The sequence below is a fragment of the Sander vitreus genome, chromosome 24, assembly GCF_031162955.1.
Source record: "Sander vitreus isolate 19-12246 chromosome 24, sanVit1, whole genome shotgun sequence".
Classification (NCBI taxonomy): domain Eukaryota; kingdom Metazoa; phylum Chordata; class Actinopteri; order Perciformes; family Percidae; genus Sander; species Sander vitreus.
Window position 1 is genome coordinate 13,206,404 of NC_135878.1, and position 21,950 is coordinate 13,228,353.

At 44.4% G+C, this 21,950-nt stretch overlaps 2 protein-coding genes across 3 annotated transcripts in view; one reads left to right on the top strand and one right to left on the bottom strand.

Annotated features, from left to right (window-relative positions):
• Window positions 1-21,950, bottom strand: part of LOC144512820 (uncharacterized) — a 289,800-nt gene that overhangs the window by 134,028 nt on the left and 133,822 nt on the right. The window lies entirely within an intron of this gene.
• On the top strand, window positions 1,659-18,704 carry LOC144512822 (uncharacterized). 2 transcript variants are annotated; one of them, XM_078243770.1, is made up of 4 exons: window positions 1,659-1,680; window positions 1,935-2,003; window positions 4,533-4,687; window positions 17,402-18,704. In XM_078243770.1, the coding sequence occupies exons 3-4, from the start codon at window positions 4,636-4,638 to the stop codon at window positions 18,631-18,633; spliced, it is 1,284 nt and encodes a 427-aa protein (XP_078099896.1). In that variant the 5' UTR covers window positions 1,659-1,680; window positions 1,935-2,003; window positions 4,533-4,635; the 3' UTR covers window positions 18,634-18,704. The 2 variants fall into 2 exon arrangements, with proteins under 2 accessions (XP_078099896.1, XP_078099897.1); XM_078243771.1 differs by lacking the exon at window positions 1,659-1,680 and having other exon boundaries at window positions 1,687-2,003; window positions 17,414-18,704.

A 21,950-nucleotide genomic window follows, 5' to 3' on the forward strand; every position in this document is an offset into this window, starting at 1 on the left:
ATTAAATAACAAAAACATCCACAAATTCCTATTAAATGACCAAACAGTATCCGTTTAAATGTCAGGTGTATGATCTTCACTCTCAGAAATCATTCTCAGTTAGGTGTCTGGTTTTCACTCTGCATCCTGTTAGTCCATCAGTGGAGTTCTGCCTCCATCTAGTGGCTGAAACAAAGAACAGCACGTTTTCATCTCCCTTTCTCCCCTCTTCACTTGACTGACTTGACTATCTGTGATAAAAAAAACAACTAGTAAATTGATTATTTGAAAATCGCTTCCGGGCCACTTTGAGGAAGAGCCTGGAAGACGCTCAAACCAGGCGGTCGGTCCCTTAAGTGACACGCGCCTTAAACCACACCCAGCAGTGATGTCGCAGGGGCCCTGGTGTACACCTGGGACACGTTCAGGCCCGACGAAATGAGAAAACCGTTTCTGTAAACTGAAACGGGGGCGCCGTAGCAAAACGGTGCACACACCGTTTTGAGATTGAACGTGCCGCTGTACATCGCTGCATCAAAGGTAAACGTTAGCGTAGGGCTGCCCGATATGAGAACAATGTGCGATACGCGATAGCCTACTTTCTACTTGTATTCCACTACATCTCAGATGGAAATACTGTACTTGTTCACTGCATTACATGCTTTAGTTACTTTACAAATTCTGATTATCAAAACAAAACATAATCAGCTAGTAAATAATAAGGTATATTTGTAGATTAAAACCACCCAGCAGCATATGAAGTCATTATAAATGTATATAAATGGATCAACTTTGACCATTTGGGGGTACATCCCCAGCGGTTGTACCTCAGAAGACATAAATGGACCTCAACCGTACCTTTATTTCTGACAGTGTACTGAGCCACAATAAAGGAGGAAACACTTTAGAATCAGCAGTCGAAGCATTTAAAGCATGCAGGTTTGGTATACAGACTTCACTGAAACTGCAGTGCAAACAGTTAACATTCATTCAAGTACACACTCATGGTACTTGTACTTTACTTGAGTACTTCTACTTCATTTTATTTATCCGACAACTTTAGCTACTTTGCAAATGAACATTTGTACATCCAAAACATGTGACGAGTTAATAAAATCAGAGGTTCAGTTATACATTAAACTTCCCAACAGCTGAAACCAATCAGTACATTGATCAACCAGTCGACTGACAGAAAATGAATGAGAAACTATTTTGATGGTTGAAGTAAGTAACCCTTTAATAATGTATTGGTAATAATGCTGATGTTTGGATGCTTGGTTGGACAAAACAAATGTCACAATATAAATATAATAAATACATATATTATACAATTTAATTGCAATACGGAAGTATTACGGGTCATACATACGACTTCTGGGTAACTGTACACTGAATGTATGTGGGTTCCTTTAGCAGCTGGTAAAGGTGGAGTTCAGAATTATACTTAAGTACAGTAAGCCTACTTAATTGAATGTAGGCTACTTATGTAACGGGTGATATGGACAGAGGTTATGTATTTCACCAAAAACATCGTCTTTATTTCGTTAATTCTTTTATTTTGGGAATTTTACCTCCTGTGTGTTTTTCGAGGGCGCGCGCGTATGTGTGTGTGTTTTGTACGCTTTCTGCGTGATGACGTGGGTGCACTCGTGCGTGCGTGCGTGCGTGCTCCGGTCAGAGCCTTTTCCAACATGGCCGGAGGTATGTTATCAATGATTCGCGCTCCGTTGATACAAGTGTATAACAGTTATTAATTGTAACTTAGACGAGGGCAAACTACTGTATTCCGTTCTATGTAGTATCCGACTTGTCCTGTGTGAGTTCTACGGTGGTTTGAGTTCGCTATCCGATTGTTTTAGTGAGTTCTGTCGTAAATGGAAGGCTAATGCTAGCATGCTAATAAGTAAACCTGTCCGTTCACGGCATGTACTGTATGCGCTTTGCTCTTTTATCAGGGGAGCCAGGCGTAGCAGACGGACAACACACAGCTCATGTCCGTCTGTGTTTCTGTTGACACACGACAGGTAAGGAGATGTTTCTCTGTGTTTAACATCCAAAACACTCGGTGGTTTCTGTGACATTAAAAATACTTTAAATGAGTAGTAGTTCCCTCTACAGTTGCAGGTGCACCAGCACAACATTTACGTGCACCCACATTTTTCCTCGCGTCGCCGTTAACGCTGAATGGGGATATAGCTCTGTATTTTTTTTTTTTTAACAAAGTGGGCTAAATGTTCAGTTTTAAGTCAAAGCCACTTTTCACAAGCTCTTTTATTAAAACAGATTGTGATTAAAATAAAATGCAAAGACAGGGTTTCCTTTACCAGTTTGAAAATATACAGCTGCAACACATTCAGAAAGTTGTCTGAAATAAATAGCTTAGGATATATTAAAAATATATATATCTCTGAGAAAGCTCCTTCACTTGTTTTCAACAACAATAACAGACTGATTAAAAGAGAAAGAGGACGCCCGGATAGCTCAGTTGGTATATATAGAGGTTCTACTCTGACCTGCGTCCCTTTGCTGCATGTCATTCCCCCCTCTCTCTCCCCTTTCATGTCTTCAGCTTTCCTATCAAAATAAAGCCCGAAATCTTTAAAAAAAATAAAATAAAATAAAACAGAGGGAGAGGGAAGTGCGATGGACTGAAGGGTATGCTACTCAGAGTGACGGCTGACTCATTATGAATGGGTCCAGCATGGGTCGACTGCGCTTTGGCGGGTCAGCGGCGTTACACACGTCTTGTGTAGGCTATGAAATGTCTGTATCGTCACTGCGCTGCATTTTTATGAACTATAATATTCTGGCCATGGGTCACATCTCTCGCCCAGGTCCAGCAGGCTCTATCTCACACGCTATTACTCAATGAACTGACGTTAGTTGCATTTAATAACTTCTAATGCGTTTTTTCGCCGTGGCGGCCGCAATAACAGAGAGTTACCAGCGGAAACACTGGTTACCAATACAGGTTTCCCTCTCATACTTAACAATATACAGCTGTGTTAATAACAGTTAAAACTGTAGACAAATGTCAGCAGTTTGGACCGGCGGCGCTGTGTCTCTCCATGTTGCAGGGGAGCCGTGTGTGAGTGAGTGGGGGCGGGGCCGTGCGGAGGAGAGATCCAAACACAGGCACGGCTTTACAGAAGGAATGGGTCATGTAATGCAACATTAAACCATATCGATATAAACGACATCGCTTCGTTCGTGGAGAGGCAGCGGATGCGAGGACGTTAGGTGCACCGGTGCGACCTAGGAAAAATCTTAGTCGCACCCTTACAAATTTTGGTCGCACTCTAGACCCCTGAGTTGAGTAGGCGGTCTGCAATGACGCCCAGGACACATTCCCGTTGTCACTGCTTGTCTAGTTATCTGGGTGTTTAGCCCTCAGTGACTGCCTTGAACTCGATAAAGGCTTAGGAGCTGGCAGGGGATGCGTTGAACAATTCAACTCCTTTTTAGAATGTTGATTAAAATTTCCACAGCTTGAGCTTTAGCAGCGTAAACACCAGCGGCCCATTTATCAACAGTGCATAGAAAATGTTCTAAATTTTGTCATAGGAGTGAAATTTAGTACGCACATCAGTAAGTAATCAATCTTGATGAATCCCACCTGTTCTTAACGACCATGCTCAATCAGGATTAGGCCATTTGCATTCCGGAAGGCCTCCAATTAACCATATATGGTAACAACATGCCATTTATCAACCACGTGACTGTGTTTTTACCATCACCGCAATAATGGGAAAGAGAGCAAAGTAGAGGAACTTCTCAAACACAGAAATGGAGGTACTGATAGATGAGGTTGAATCCAACCAACAGATATTGTTTGGTTCACTCAGTACAGGACGTATTAGAGAGCTGACGCACCAAGCCGATTATCGGCCGTCGGACAGTCTGGCGAGGATTGGTGACTCGAGTCTGTTTGGTGTGTTCCGTGCCGCCGTCCGTCAGAGGAGCCGTCGGCCTTCATTTTGGCCGACCCGACGCGCTCAGTCGGAGACAGGGCAGTCGGGACTCACCCGGAAATGGCGAGCGGATGGGCCTCTCAAAATCTGACGAAAATCTTTTAAACTGACCCTTGTTGATCTGAAATGAAGACAGATTCAGCAACTGCATGGCCTATTTCTCGCTTAAAATGTTTTCAAAAAACACGTTTGAGGCATTTTTTTGGACCTCGGGGACCCGACTGATCAGTCCGACGGCCTTTTCTGCCGACGGTCGGCCGTCTGGTTGGTGTGTAAGCACCTTTACAAAGAAAAGAAAAAAAATGCTGCATGGGAGAAGGTCACAAATATCACAACCCAAATCCAGCAGTACATTATTGGGGAAGCGGCGCCTAGAAGCAACAAAAAACTGCAGAAATCGAAACAGCCTCAGAAAGACAAACCTGCTTAGCGAAATCTGAAAGATTTAGATTAGGTGTGAAGAGGGTCAGAGAGATGGACGGGTTCGAATTATTCACATTTAGACTGAAAAGACTCAAGTGTGTTATTTCTTAACTTTTTTTGTAAATTGCGTCTATTTTTTATTTATTTTTTTAAATACAGGCTGGAGAGAACTCGAGGAGGACGGTGCTCAGGCGGCCGTTTGATTTTACGCTCATAGAGAGTTTGCCAGTTTGCGGAGGAAAGTTCCAGAAGTCGCTTAAACATGGACTCGATCTACAGTGACCACACGTACTCGCACTGTTTCAACCATCGAGGTAAGCTGATGATCGCTACTAGATATTTTATTGAATAGAAAAGAATAGTCTTTGTTGTCACTGTAAATTGGATGCAGTCCATTCGGTGCAAAAGTGCAATGCAGGTGAATAAATAATTATAAAGGAGCATCTAAAAGTCACTCGCACACACACACACACACACACACACACACATTTACAAAAGAGATAGGTTTACCAGTTTCATTGAACGCACCGTCTGTGTTGTTTCTCCGACGGCAACTGCAGATTGTTACATCCCGGTGTTGAATCCTCTACAGTAAAACACAGTCACACTTTACACCGTTTAGCGTTAGCTTTCAGCATTTTAACCGTGTTTAATCCAGCTACTAGCTAGCGGTAGGCTAAAGTTAGCTACTGTTGAGTATAGTGTTAACTAGCTAGCGGTAGGCTAATGTTAGCTGCTGTTGAGTATAGTGTTAACTAGCTAGCGGTAGGCTAACGTTAGCTGCTGTTGAGTATAGTGTTAACTAGCGTCACATGCAGCGGGGTTTGTGTTTCCTGTAACGTCTGTTTCAGAGCATCAGAGACAAGCGCAGACATATCAGTAGCACCAGATTTTCGTCTGTATGCAAACGTCAATATAGAATGGATTAATCTTTTTTTTTTTAACGCGTTATTTTTTCACAGATTAATTAATCGAAATTAACGCGTTTTTTTGACAGCCCTAGTAAAAACTAACGAAGGTTTATGAACTATTTATTGAAAACAATGACTAAGCTACATAACATTAACATACTTTTGAAATAAATAACTATTTACATATTAAACATATCAGACTAAAAGATCCATCCATCCATCTTCCATCCATCTTCATCCGCTTATCCGGGGTCGGGTCGCGGGGGTAGCAGCTCCAGCAGGGGACCCCAAACTTCCCTTTCCCGGGCCACATTAACCAGCTCCGACTGGGGGATCCCGAGGCGTTCCCAGGCCAGGTTAGAGATATAATCCCTCCACCTAGTCCTGGGTCTCCCCCGAGGCCTCCTCCCAGCTGGACGTGCCTGGAACACCTCCCTAGGGAGGCGCCCAGGGGGCATCCTTACCAGATGCCCGAACCACCTCAACTGGCTCCTTTCGACGCAAAGGAGCAGCGGCTCTACTCCGAGCTCCTCACGGATAACTGAGCTTCTCACCCTATCTCTAAGGGAGACGCCAGCTACCCTCCTGAGGAAACCCATTTCGGCCGCTTGTACCCTGGATCTTGTTCTTTCGGTCATGACCCAGCCTTCATGACCATAGGTGAGGGTAGGAACAAAAACTGACCGGTAGATTGAGAGCTTTGCCTTCTGGCTCAGCTCTCTTTTACGTCTAACGGTGCGATAAATTGAATGTAATACCGCACCTGCTGTGCCGATTCTCCGACCAATCTCCCGCTCCATTGTCCCCTCACTCGCGAACAAGACCCCAAGGTACTTGAACTCCTTCACTTGGGGTAAGGACTCATTCCCTACCTGGAGAAGGCACTCCATCGGTTTCCTGCTGAGAACCATGGCCTCCGATTTAGAGGTGCTGATCCTCATCCCAGCCGCTTCACACTCGGCTGCGAACCGATCCAGTGAGTGCTGAAGGTCACAGGCCGATGATGCCATCAGGACCACATCATCTGCAAAAAAGCAGCGATGAGATCCCCAGCCCACCGAACTGCAACCCCCTCTCCACCCCGACTACGCCTCGATATCCTGTCCATAAATACTACAAACAGGATTGGTGACAAAGCGCAGCCCTGGCGGAGGCCAACTCTCACCTGAAAGCGAGTCCGACTTACTGCCGAGAACCCGGACACAGCTCTCGCTTTGGTCGTACAGAGGTGGATGGCCCTGAGAAGGGACCCCCTCACCCTGTACTCCCGCAGCACCTCCCACAGTATCTCCCGGGGCACCCGGTCATACGCCTTCTCCAGATCCACAAAACACATGTAGACTGGTTGGGCATACTCCCAGGCTCCCTCCAGGATCCTTGCGGGAGTAAAGATCTGGTCCGTTGTTCCACGACCAGGGACGGAATCCGCATTGTTCCTCTTCAACCTGAGATTCGACTATCGACCCGAACCCTCCTTTCCAGCACCTTGGAGTAGACTTTACCGGGAGGCTGAGAAGTGTGATACCCCTGTAATTGGCACACACCCTCTGGTCCCCCCTTTTTTAAAAGGGGAACCACCACCCCGGTCTGCCACTCCTTAGGCACCGTCCCAGACTTCCACGCAATGTTGAGAGGCGTGTCAACCAAGACAACCCCTCCACACCCAGAGCTTTAAGCATTTCTGGACGGATCTCATCAATTCCTGGGGGCTTTGCCACTGTGGAGTTGTTTAACTACCTCAGCAACCTCCACCAGGGAAATTGATGCCAATCCCCCCCTCATCCTCCAGCTCTGCCTCTACCATAGAGGGCGTATTAGTCGGATTTAGGAGTTCCTCAAAGTGCTCCTTCCACCGCCCTATTACCTCCTCAGTTGAGGTCAACAGCGTCCCATCCTTACTGTACACAGCTTGGATGGTTCCCCGCTTCCCCCCTCCTGAGGTGGCGAGCGGTTTTCAGAAGTACCTTGGTGCCGACCCGAAAGTCCTTCTCCATGTCTTCTCCGAACTTCTCCCACACACGCTGCTTTGCCTCTTTCACGGCAGAGGCTGCAGCCCTTCGGGCTCTTCGGTACCTTGCAACTGCCTCCGGAGTCGTCTGGGATAACATATCCCGGAAAGACTCCTTCTTCAGTCGGACGGCTTCCCTGACCACCGGTGTCCACCACGGTGTTCGTGGGTTACCGCCCCTTGAGGCACCTAAGACCCTAAGACCACAGCTCCTCACCGCAGCTTCAGCAATGGAAACTTTGAACATTGTCCACTCGGGTTCAATGCCCCCCAGCCTCCACAGGGATGCACGAAAAGCTCCGCCCGGAGGTGTGAGTTGAAAGTCTGTCGGACAGGGGCCTCCTCCAGACGTTCCCAATTTACCCGCACTACCCGTTTGGGCTTACCAGGTCTGTCCAGAGTCTTCCCCCACCCCCTGACCCAACTCACCACCAGATGGTGATCGGTTGACAGCTCCGCCCCTCTCTTCACCCAGTGTCCAAAACATATGGCCTCAGATCAGATGAAACGATTATAAAATCGATCATTGACCTTTGGCCTAGGGTGCTCTGGTACCAAGTACACTTATGAGCATCCCTATGTTCGAACATGGTGTTCGTTATAGACAATCCATGACTAGCACAGAAGTCCAACAACAAACAACCACTCTGGTTTAGATCAGGGAGGCCGTTCCTCCCAATCACGCCTCTCCATGTGTCTCCATCATTACCCACGTGCGCGTTGAAGTCCCCCAGCAGAACTATGGAGTCCCCGACTGGAGCCCCATGCAGGACTCCACTCAAGGTCTCCAAGAAGGCCGAATACTCTGAACTCTTGTTTGGTGCATATGCACAAACAACAGTCAGAGTTTTCCCCCCACAACCCGCAGGCGTAGGGGAGGCGACCCTCTCGTCCACCGGGTTAAACTCCAACGTAGCGGCGCTCAGCCGGGGGCTTGTGAGTATCCCCACACCCGCCCGGCGCCTCACACCCTGGGCAACTCCGGAGAAGAAAAGAGTCCAACCCCTATCCAGGAGTATGGTTCCAGAACCAAGACTGTGCGTAGAGGTAAGCCCCACCAGATCTAACCGGTAGCGCTCCACCTCCCGCACAAGTTCCGGCTCCTTCCCCCACAGAGAGGTGACATTCCACGTCCCCCAGAGCCAGCCTCTGCTGCCCGGGTCTGGTCCGTCGAGGCCCCTGACCTTCACTGCCACCCATGTGGCAGCGCACCCGACCCCAGCGGTTCCTCCCACAGGTGGTGGGCCCATGGGATGGAGGGATGTCCGCCACGTAGCTTTTTTCGGGCTGTGCCCGACAGGGCTCCGTGGCAAACCCGGCTCACCAGACGCTCGCTGGCGAGCCCTCCATCTGGGCCTGGCTCCAGATGGGGGCCCCGGGCTTCCTCCGGGCAGGGTCACTTCATCCCTTCCTCGATTTTTCATAGGATTTTTGAACCATTCTTTGTCTGGCCCCTCACCTGAGACCACTTTGCCTTGGGAGACCCTACCAGGAGCACAAAGCTCCAGACAACACAGCCCTCAGGTTCATAGGGACACACAAACCTCTCCACCACGATAAGGTGATGGTTCCCGGAGAAGAGACTAAAAAGATGATACAGATTAAAGGACAATTCCGGCGCCAAACGAACCTAGGCGTTAACAGATGTGTACCCACTCTGTCGCTCTCTGGGACATGTTTTCATGCTAATCGAATGTGTGTTCGAATGTGTTGTTTGTAGCTTGAAAGAAGCTAGCGCGGACCGCTGATTAGCTTACGTTAGTATTCAGGACAGGGCAACAACAAATTGCTATTTATACCACTAAAAAGGCTCAAAATATCACCACACTTCAACAGTAGCATAATGAGGGTCCCTAAATGTTAACCGAAGCAAATAAATGTAATATTGTCCAGTTGCTAACGTTGTATATTTAGGCAGCTGAATAGTGTTGATGTCAGCCATGGCACACCCTATACTTGCTCTATGTATAGTACAGTACACACCAGCAAACCACAAATACACAAAGGAAGCTTATACAGAAAAAGATATAGGCCTGCAACAGCAAAATTATGTATATGTGACAGGTTATTGGGATTGTTGGTTGCTCTATTTTGCATGTAGGGATTTACACAATGAACATGTGTACTGTATAATTGCATTTGAGAATAATATGATTCAATAGCAAATTAATGCAAACTATTTTGATCTGCAAGGCTTACTCAATGTGTTTTGTGCCAAAGCAATGAGAAATGACTGTAGTCATATGAACAACTGAGCTAATGTTCGTATAAATAGACATATAGTTTGACGGAGTTTAATAGTCGTTCGACGATTGTGCCAAAGCGATTTAGGAAAACTGTAATGGGAACGGGAACTGAAGGCTCAGTTAGAAACAATTAGCTCCGTTAGCGGTTAGCTCAATTATAAAGAAATAGAGTGGAGGATACTGGTTACCAGGGGTAACAACCAAACTCTGATAAATGAAGTGTTGCCGCGGAATTTCAATGGTGTGTTAATACAGTTAATCCCAGGGCAAGACCACCAGCAGCGTGCTACCACTAACTGCTTATGTGCTGAAAAGACTTCACTGGATAAAACACATCAGGTAAGTTAACGTTACATGTGTTGTGGAACAGAGCTAAGCTAGCGAGCAAGTGGAGCATCAAGCTAGGTGATGTAAATTGTGTGAGACGAGAGATGTAGTTCACTGAGCGGTTTCACACAAAACTAAGTGGTCATATGACAAACCTACGGCAAACGGAGACTTTCTTCGGTTCAAAAATGATCTTTTAAATTTACGAACATCATATTTGTAATCCATGGCTCAATTCAAACGGCGTCAAAAAATAATTTGCCTCTCCCCATTCACTACCGTTGCCTCTCACATTTTCAGGCACACATTTATGGTGAAAACGTCTTTGATTTATCCATCCATCCGCTTATCCGGTGTCGGGTCGCGGGGGTAGCAGCTCCAGCAGGGGACCCCAAACTTCCCTTTCCCGAGCCACATTAACCAGCTCCGACTGGGGGATCCCGAGGCATTCCCAGGCCAGGTTGGAGATATAATCCCTCCACCTAATCCTGGGTCTTCCCCAAGGTCTCCTCCCAGCTGGACGTGCCTGGAACACCTCCCTAAGGAGGCGCCCAGGGGGCATCCTTACCAGATGCCCGAACCACCTCAACTGGCTCCTTTCGACCCGAAGGAGCAGCGGCTCTACTCCGAGCTCCTCATGGATGACTGAGCTTCTCACCCTATCTCTAAAGGAGACGCCAGCCACTCTCCTGAGGAAACCCATTTCGGCCACTTGTACCCTGGATCTCGTTCTTTCGTTCATGACCCCATGACCATGGGTGAGGATAGGAACGAAAACTGACCGGTAGATCGAGAGCTTTGCCTTCTGGCTCAGCTCTCTTTTCGTCACAACGGTTCGATAAATTGAATGTCATACCGCACCCGCTGCGCCGATTCTCCGACCAATCTCCCGCTCCGTTGTCCCCTCACTTGCGAACGAGACCCCAAGGTATTTGAACATCTTCACTTGGGGTAAGGACTCATTCCCTACCTGGAGTAGGCACTCCATCGGTTTCCTACTGAGAATCATGGCCTCAGATTTAGAGGTGCTGATCCTCATCCCAGCAGCTTCACACTCGGCTGCGAACTGATACAGTGAGTGCTGTCTTTGATTTATGTCATGGAAAATTCTAAATTCTGGTGGCAGGTAACAATAGTTTGCAGTAAGGCCAAGGGGGCTTTCGCATCCTACTTAACTTGATGATTGTCAGAGCAGTGTTTCCCACAGGTTGAGAAGCTACCTGTGGTAGTGGGTGGCGCAGGATGTGACTGTGCATCGTGTGATGGCTGGGTTCAGTAATAAACTAGTCAAAGGTGTATGAACTTATTGAAAAGACTGACTACGTAGCAAGAAATAACCATTTACATATCAAACAAACCAGACTATAAGGTGATTACAGATGAAGTGTAATAAAATGTGTGGTTCAGCAGATAAAATACCTGAAGTCCCGTTCAGGTATTTTATCTGATACCTGAGATCAAGAGCTGAAATGTATTAACAATTTAGCCTTAAAACTATACTGTGAACCTTTCAGAAAGTTACATGGTATTATTAATATCAACCCTCTGATCACCTCGTCATTAACCCCTGTAAAATCATATTACACCAAGGCTAGCCAAAATTAATTCTTGTTCATTTTGATTGATTTAGATCATTGTTCATTTTTCAAGTGTTTTAAAGGGGTGGTTCAGAATTCTGGACATAGGACCTTATTTCCAAGTTAGCCAGTGTGTTATTTATCAGTGGAGACAGTTTTCAACACTTTTTATCCAGTCCTTTCAGTTGCAGAGTTCGCTGGTGCTAGGCTAGCTCAAGTCAACAGTATCTGCTAGCCTGCCATTAAAAGATTATCGATGTAAATGTCTGTTGATAAAATAATGTTAGAAATAAAACTACCCTAGCATCTCAATGATCGTATTACATTTTGAGGGACTAGTTTCTCAGCAGCGGCAGAATTTTACTTAGTTGTACTGCACCAAAAAGTAAACGGAGAAGCGCACTCCAGTCGGGAAACCTAGTAGCTGCTGGCTTTGACATCAAGACACCGGCGGAGACCCTACTCAAGTGTTGAATGTGTAGTGATCATTTTAGACCAGACGCCTTTGAAAAACCCCGCAATCTAAAGGACCACAAGTCACTGACAACAAATGCGGTTCCATCCGTCTTTCTAGATGCACCAACAGCTACTGATGAACAGGTAATAACTTTCGGTAGGCTACTCTAGCTAATAAAGCTAGCCCCTTTCATAACGTTAGCCTGGCTGCTACTGATAGATTGAGACTGACAACGTTAGTGGAGATAACGTTACAGTTCAATGCATTGTGGAGCGTGACAACGTTAGCTAACGGTGTAGCTACACTCTTGGTAGCTACCTGGCTGGGCTAACCGTTAACTTTTGGTAATTACAGACAGAAACGTCATGTAAGCTCGGACAGTTTACATGCAAATTGCTAGCCTGTGTGCTTTCATGTACCGGTAACGTTATGTGAGTTATAGTCTGGCAGAGTGGAATTAGTTGGAGCTCACAGCGGCAGGTAAATAAACTTGCGTGATTGTCATGTAAACCGGCTTTCTCTGTAGCCTAGGTAACATCACTCCGCTGTTGCTGTAGCCTATGCTACCAACTACAGGGAACAAAGTATAACTATTGCAATGCGATGCAAGGGTAGTTTTAATTCTAACATTATTTTATCAACAGACATTTACATCGATAGTCTGGCGTTATTTATTTGCCTCGGGTGTACTGTGGAGTGGGTAAGACTGCTTTTAATGGCAGGCTAGCAGATACTGTTGACTTGAACTGGAAGGACTGGATGAAAAGTGTTAAACTGTCTCCACTGACAAATAACACACTGGCTAACTTGGAAATGAGGTCCTATGTCCAAAATTCCGAACCACCCCTTTAATCTGTGTTTTGGGGATCCTAATAATGTTAAACACGCTTTTTTGTACCATACATGTCCCTGTGGTATTCATTAAGATCACATCATTCAAACAACTCTGGATTGTAGTTAACTTTCAACAATAGTTACTTCTTTCACCAGTAAACTGTCGTTAAACGACAAACACATAGGTAGTTTACAGTAACTGTGAATGCACCAAGAGGTTGACAACAGCAGTGACCAACTTTGTGTCTTTTAGCTCATAGCTTTAGCGGCAGACTGTTGTACGTCTCGGTGTTGAAATCGAGACACATTTTACACCGTTTATAGTTTAGCTGTCAGCATTTTAACCATGTTTAATCCAGCTACTAGCATTCACAACCATGAGTGTTGATCCATACAGACCACAGATTAACTATGGTCTGTTACACCACTAAATATGCCAGCCACTTAATATGTGCTGGGCTGTCTCAGGGTCATCTTTACACAGCCTGCACCTGGGGTCCTGTATGATAGACCTCGGGCTTCATTGATCTTGTGCTCAGCACTTGTTCTTGTGCTGCCATGATTAGTGCCTCTATGCTATCTTTGAGACCAGTCTTTCGTAGCCACTGATATTTCTTTATCACCCTCTTCTTTTCTGCTGCCTTAGATATTCACTTAGCAGGTCATCACTAGGCATGCCCTGCGTTTCCTTTTAATAGAAAACAATCAATTAGTCATTTGTCTAGTTTCAAACGGACAAGTTGCCTAATTGATGCCAAACCCTATAAAAAGAGAGCAGTGACAAATGTTTGAAATATAGTGCAATGGCTTATCTTGTGTTAGTGGAAGACTTGGCAAACAATGCGCTAAAAGTTCATGTTGATCTGCTGGGCGATGGAACAGAGGCTTCTAGATACAGCTACCCCAATAATGTACTTCTGGATTTCGGTTGTGATATTTGTGACCTTCTCCCATTCAGCATTTATTCTTTTGTTTGTAATACGTCCTGTACTGAGTAGGGCTGCACAATTAATCTCAATTTCTTCAAAATCGCAATATGAACTAGTGCAATATCCAAATCACAGTTCGTTAAAGGCAAAATATGTGTCAAACCATTCTAAAATAAAGTATTGTGGTGCTGCAGAGACGTCCCGGCCTACAAATCGTACCCTAAAAATCTTTGTTTGGTACAGATCCTTGCAAAAAAATCACACTTCAATAATTATATATTTTTTTTATGTATTTTTCAGTGAAAATGAGAATAATGATACAAAAATGATCATTCCCTCCAATATCGTGAATCATATCGGAATATCAGTCAAAAATAATCGCAATTACATATTTTCCTTATATCGTGTAGCCCTAATTCAGGGTCACATTAATCCGAAAAAATGTCTGGTTATGTAGTATTTAGTTTAAAAGCCTTTATCTGTGATTTTTGACTGTAGAAAGTGCTGCTATATTCTATTAATGTCCACTGCTAACTATAGTAGCTACATGCTAACAGCAGTAAAAGATGTCATCTTGGCTGCCAATGTTAATAAATTCTCCCTAATTTCGAGTCTCTCATTACTCCGGAAACGTGCGATTGGGTAGTATTTAGTTGTGAAGCCTTTATCTGCGATTTTTGACGGTAGAAAGTGCTGCTTTGTTCCATTACAATCAAACCTTAGCCCACTGCTAAATATTAAGTAGGTGCATGCTAACACTAGATAGCTGTAATCTTGCTGGCCAATGTTGGTAATTTCACCCCAATCTCACATTACTGCTGGGACATGTCCGGTTGTGTAGTATTTGGTCTAGAATCCTTTATTGTTGATTTTTGTATGGTACTAAGTCTTGCTACATACTCCGTTGCAGTCAATGTCAGGCTCCGGAGTGCAACAACAGCGGAGGCTGCTGAGTGAAGATTCCAGGAGAATCGGAGTTGCGGAACACGCTGGCCAATAAAAGTAGACTGGGCTTTTTTGGGAGGGAGGGCTTAAAGAGACAGGCACTCCAACAGAGCGTTTCATACAGAAGGTGAATACAGGTGCAGCAGCCATGGGCAGCATGAGAAAGAAAGTGTTTTTTGAACATTAAAGCATGCAAACATGTTCTAGTAGAATCACAAATTACAAGTATGAACCTGAAAACGCTATATAATAGTTCCCCTTTAATGTTGGCGCGGCGGAGTAACGTTAGCACCAGCCGGCAAGAACGGTGGCTAAATTATGTTAGATATTTAAAAAAAAACTTAAAAACGGAAGACGGCTCCTCTCTTGAGCACGTGTTTTTCCGGTGTGTCTCCGGTCTTTCTTCACCCTCTATCAACAGACTGTTAATGCTACCTGGCTAAATAGCAGCTATAATGTTACCCAGTATGCTGTTCGACGGCGTAAATGTATATACAATTATTAGTGTTAAGAATTGTTTATATTAGTGCTGGGCGGTATGACCAAAAATTTGTATCACAGTATTTCTTAGGACTCTGGCGATTTCATGGTATATCACAGTATTTTGTTTCTTTTGCTTGACTGGGCCTTTATGTAGGTTTATAATGGCTTATTTTACTAAAACATTTCAATGATATGTTTACTAAGTGGTTTGCTTGGCTCCACAACATTATACAATAACGCTATATGAAGGAGAATGCATGAAACTGTTACAGAATCTAAACTATTTGGTTGTGTGTATATATAGTAATACACATATCAACAACTTTAACATTGCTTCCTTTTCAAAACAAAATAGTAATATTACTGTATAAACACTACCTTGACCACAGTTAACGTTATGTTGTTAAAGGTGCAGTAGGTAAGACTTATTAAACTAACTTTCTGTCATATTTGCTGAAACTGACCCTATGTTCGAGTAGAACTACATGAAGCAGGTCATAAAAAAAAAAAATCCGGCTCCTCTGGCACCACCTACAGACTGTAGTGCGACTTGCAGAAATGCACAGGTCCCTGTTCAGATGCACCAATCAGGGCCGGGGTGTCTTAACTGCGTGTCAATCACTGCTCATGCACACGCATTCATTCTGCCTTGTGGGGGGAGGGGCTTAGGAGACCGTTTTGGGCTTTAGCGGAAATGGGGGAGGGACTGAGAAGTTGACCATGTTCAAATTTTTTGGCTAAGTCCTGGATCTTCGCAATCCTACCTACAGCACCTTTAAGTGGCCGACTGAACGTAGCTCCACTGTCAGCATGCTTCAGTGTTGTTAGAATAAAGTTTGGTGGAAGTATTTTGGCTAGGCAACACACCCTAAATCCAGTGTTTTAATCATTGCTCTGAACCCGTCTTTCTCGACGGTCTGTAGCACGGCCGGAGGTGGATTGTTAATGCTTTCATAATGATGCTCCGCTGCATGCTTGAGGTGACATGTCTTTAACATTAGCAGTGCTGAGTAACGTTAGCACGGCCGTTTAACATCTGTGTGCACGTGTGTGTTATTCTTGGTCTCATTCTCCGTGTGCCTGACTGTGTGTTTTGACTGTGTGTGTGTGTGGCAAGACATCCCAAATCACCATGAAGCTAGGTGTTTCATTTTTAATGTTTTATTTTTGTTAAGTATCCGGCTGCACTGTGGTCTTCCTGTATGTGATTACCTGCCTGGCTTGACACATGCGCTTGCATCACACACAAGAAATAGAGGAGACATCGAAACGGCCAGATTGGATAACATGGGCACCAAAATAAATATAGCTGCGCCACCTTGCGCCCGGTGTGTATTGACTGTAAAGGCCCTGACACACCAACTTGACGGCCGACCGTTGGCAGAAAAGGCAGTTGGACTGATCAGTCGGCTCCCTGAGGTCCAAAAAGTGCCTCAGAACACACTGAAGCGACGCCATAATGGCAGGCGGCGCTAATCTTGTTGCCCAAAAAATGAAAACTGGCAGCTGATTGGACGAACGCGTCACGTGGGTCTGACTGCTCCTGGATTTTTCAACCGGGGACTAATGGCGGCTTCGTTCAGAATACGATCTCATATTTTACGAAAATAGTTCACCGAAACGTGTTTCTGAAAACATTTTAAGCAAAAAATCGGCCATGCAGTTGCTGAATGTGTCTTCATTTAAGATCGACAAAGGTCAGTTTAAAAGATTTTCGTCAGATGTTGAGAGGCCTAGTCACGCTCATCCTGCTCGTCATTGTCATTTCCGGGTTAGCAATCAGATTGGTCATTGAGTCCGACTGCCCGCCCTCCGACCCAGCAAGTCAGGTCGGCCAAAATGAAGGCCGACGGCTCCTCCGACGGACGATGGCATGGAACACACCGAACAGACTCGAGTCACTGACCTCGCCAGACTGTCCGACGGCCGATTATCGGGTTGCTGTGTCACAGGCATAAGGCCTGATTAAAATTGTCATTAAAAAAAACTAGACCGTGTGAAGAGCATGTACCCTAGAGCCTTTTGTGCAGACTCAGACTTTTGTGCAGACTTAAACGTCAAGATCCAAGAAAGAAAACGGGCACAGCTTTTACAGCTGGCTGGTGAGCAGAGGGGCAACATGAGTTTTCAGAATGGAAGTGTACTAGCCCTTGGCTAAAAACTCTGCAGCGAGGCGAGTTGTGCTCAGTATTGTATGATGGACTTTGGGGACCTGGGGTAAAGCAGATGATGTCATTATGAACCTGCGTCCTTATCTGAGTGTATTAAGCTAATTAGCGAAGTATTACATTAATGGCTGTTTGTGTTTCAGCTTTACCTTCAGATGTCAAGAAAGTGATTGTTGGTGAAGAACATCAGCAGGAGTGGAGCTCCTGTCTGGACCAGGAGGACACAAAGCCCCCACACATTAAAGAGGAACAGGAAGAACTCCAGGCCAGTCAGGACGGAGAGCAGCTTCAATGGCTGGAGGAGGCTGATATCACCAAGTTCACATTCACTCTGGTCCCTGTGAAGAGTGAAGATGATGAAGAGGAACCTATGTTCTCACAGCTTCATCAAAGACAAACTGATCAGATGAAAACAGAAGCTGGTGGAGAGGACAGTGGAGGACCAGAACCAGCCATGAACTCAGATCCAGATACACATTTACAGCCAGACACTGATGACCAGACTGGAGACTCTTCTGAACCTGAGACTGATGACAGTGCTGATTGGAAGGAAACCAGAAAACATCAGTCTACTGTAAACTCTCTGAATAATGATGAAGTCCCTGTCAGTGATTCAAGATGTAGTACTAGTGAGAAAGCGTGTGGAGAAAAACTTGGCACCAGTGGACTTCTGAAAAGACACATGAGATCTTATACAGGAAAGAGACCATTTAGCTGCTCAGTCTGTAAGAAAGCATTCATAAAGAGTGGACATTTACAGGAACACATGAGAATCCACACTGGAGAGAAACCATTTAGATGTACAGTCTGTATGAAAGCTTTTAGGTGGAGTGGACATTTACCTACACACATGAGAATCCACACAGGAGAGAAGCCATTTAACTGCACAGTCTGTAAGAAAGCTTTTACAGTGAGTGGAAGTTTACAGAAACACATGAGAATCCACACAGGAGAGAAACCATTTAACTGCTCTGTCTGTAACAAAGATTTCATACAGAAAGGACATTTACAGAAACACATGAGAAACCACACAGGAGAGAAACCATTTAGCTGCGCAGTGTGTAAGAAATCTTTTAGAGAGAATGGAAGTTTACAGAAACATATGAGAATTCACACAGGAGAGAAACCATTTAGCTGCTCAGTGTGTAAGAAATCTTTTAGAGAGAATGGAAGTTTACAGAAACATATGAGAATTCACACAGGAGAGAAACCATTTAGCTGCTCAGTCTGTAAGAAAGCCTTTACAGTGAGTGGAAATTTACAGAAACATATGCGAATCCACACAGGAGAGAAACCATTTGGCTGCTCTATCTGCAAGAAAACATTCATAGAGAGTGGACATTTAAGGAAACACATGAGAATCCATGTGTTTTAAGACATGTTGCGTGGAGATCCAGTCTGTAAGGAGATTCTCTAAAAGTATTATGAGGTGTAACCCTCCTAAAATCTAAATCAATCTAAAATCAATTAAAATGCCTTAAACATGATTTTGACATATCTTAAATGAAGTCTTAAAGGTTTTTACTGTTTAGAACCATGGAACTCTAAAGATTAACTTGTTCATCTTTGCAAATTAACTTGACTTATTAGGAAATTGCATACAATGCTAGCCCTCTCATAAATGGCAGCTGTTCTGTAGTCACAAGGAACAGCCGTTAAATTAAACGGTGCCAAATTTCCTGTCCTGAGAACGTGTAATTGCAAGGTTAAATGTCCTCTCTGACAGTTGCAGTACAAACGGAGCAAACTCAAGCAAACTACATCATGTCTGCAGTTTTGTTCAAGTCAAAGTGACTCACTCCAATTAAGCGATTGACAAGTGTGATTACACTTTTCAAAACTTCACACAGACACTATTTGCTGCACTGTAATATAATGTTGAGCCGAAAGTGGCCGTGGTCCTGTTAAGGTTGCACTTTCTCTGAGACAGGCAGGGCCAACAGTAGTTTCTATGGCCTGGTAAGTGACTGACAACGTGGAGGTTTTAGGGCAAGGCAACTTTATTTTTATAGCACATTTCAGCTGCAATGCTTTACATAAAACAATAAAGAGCAATTAAAAATGGTCATGAAAAGAAAATAGGCTATAATAGAATAATTATATAATATAATAATAATTATTTGATTTAATAGGTTGTAGGTACAGGTTTTGAAAGGGGGAGGGAGGTGTTTTATTTTTGTTTTTTGAGTGTAAAATCTCAGTAAATTACAAAATGTCCTAAGTGTATAGGATAAATAGGTAGAGATGCACCGATTGACCGGAATTGGCCGATTTTCACGTGATCGGCCATGACCGGCGAGCGGCCGGTCAGTCTAACATATGCCGATTTTATGCCGGTCAAATGCTGTGAATAAATACCGTATTTCCTCTATGTTGATTTTACCGTGGCGGCCCGCCAATAAACAGGGCGATTACTACTTGTCACTCATCTTAGGCAAAGTGACAAACAGCGACGAAAGCCGCGACATGAAATCCTCACTCACGCGGGTCCCGTGAAACATGACGGCTACAGTTTATTGGAAAATAGCATTGTGGACACTGAATTTGATGAAATTACTGTTTATCAGACCCCAGTCTGATTAGATTCAGATGTCTATTCGATTGACTATCGCCTGTAGTTAGTTCATGTGTACGGGACATTTCATAGTAGTTTAATTAACTAGTAAAGCAAAGAGTAAAATAGCAACAACCACAAACCCGCACTGTGCTGCTTTTGTATTGCTCATATTTCTTTGTTATATTGTGTACTTGTAAAGAGAGTACATTTTTTACATTTTGCTTATTTGATGAAGTGTGAAGTTCTGTGATATCACCAACCCTATAAAAGTACCAACTGCCATTGTTCTTGACTCTTCCTCTACTCCAAAATGAGCCACAACTCTACTCATCTCTCAGCAGTGGTCCAGGTCAGCTCTCAATTAAAGCAGGGTATCAGGAAAGTAGCCCGTCACAGAAATTCTTTTTCAGCATGTAACGCGATTGCCTGCTTAGAGCCACAATTCTCCCAGTCTGGCACATCGATGGAACTGCTGCGCTAACAAAATGATTTATTAGGGGTCCAAGCCTGAGGTGTCTCCAGCAGAGCTGTGGAACCCTATTGCTTTCCTAAGGTTTCTTCTTATTTTTCTCCCACTAAAACTGATACCACAGCTTAAACCGTACATAGTGGGGGCTGCCATTTTCAGGACTGGTCCAGATCCTGCAAGGACTTAGGACACAAAAATTCAGCCACTTCCACCACTAGGTGGCGCTATAGCAGATAAAAAACGTGTTTGGCCTCATAACTCCCAAACCGTACATTGCACATAAAAAGTACACATCCACGCGTTACCTGAATTCAGCTGAATCTCCAGATATGGGCCACGGCCATTTCTGCCTATACTTATGTGCGATAAACCAACTTTTTCTAACTCCTCCTAGACCGTATGACCGAGCTGCACGAAACTTGGTACGTAGTATGTCCAGACTGACCTGACAAAAAGTTATCAAAAGAATTTTTATCGGATGAAAATTGCAGAATTATGCACAAACAAATTTGTGTAGCTAGCTACGAAAACACGAACTTTGCTATATCTCGGCCAAAATAAATTCTATCATGGCAAAACTTTCTTGTTTGTTTGGCATGACCCTCTGAGGCTTTCCAACCAATTTTTTGAAAATTCGCCACTAGGGGGCGCTACAAGTACAAACAGTTTATATCTCTGAGCCACGCCTACAGTGGGGTACTGATTCGTCAAAGTGGGCGTGGCCTATGGGACCCAGGTTTGGATTCACCACTTACACTAATGTGAGCAATTTCAAATTTACAGTGTAGATGTACAATGGTTCATGGACCTCACATACCCAAAATTACACATATGGACCACTAGGTGGTGCTATAATGATATAAATGTTTTTGCTTATAACTCCCACATTCCAAATTGCACGTTAGAATGCCTTACACCCACGTGTTCCTTGAATCGAGCTGAATCTGATGATGTAGGCCACGCCCATTTCCGCTAAGAATTTTTTTCGCAATGCGCAAAACCAACTTTTTCAAACTCCTCCTACGCCCTGCAACCGATCTGCACGAAACCTGGTACATAGCATCTCCAGCCAGACCTGACATAAAGCTATCAAAAGAATTTTGATATGTTAAACTATGCGCAATTTACAACCAAACAAATTTTCGTAGCTAGCTGTCAGCTAGTCATAAAAGGGGGCATGGTCTGAGTACATGGGAGTGGTTAAAGTATAGGGGGCCGCTCAGTATCACATGTGGACCACACAAGTTTCATGTAAATCGGATGATGTTTGTCATATAAGGCAGATTTCCTGTTGCCAGCAGGGGGCGCTATAATCAAAAGTCAATTTTTGGTTAGTGATGTGAGAAATTTCGGCCAAATTGGACAACGTACACTCAAGTTACAACAACTTCTTCGTTCATCAATAAATGCTCAAAATGGACCCCACGCCCACACCGTTGGACGAAAACTCAAGCTTTTAATAAGTTAAGGTCTTGAGATGGCACAAACTGAATTTGAAGTCAATCAGATGAAATCTGTAGGAGGAGTTTGTTTAAGCTGCAGACACATACACCAGACGGCCGACCCTGGCAGAAAAGGCAGTTGGACTGATCATTGTCCCCGAGTTGGTCAAAAAAGTCCCTCAGAACACGAGCAACGAGACGTAATGCGTCTCCATAATAGCAGG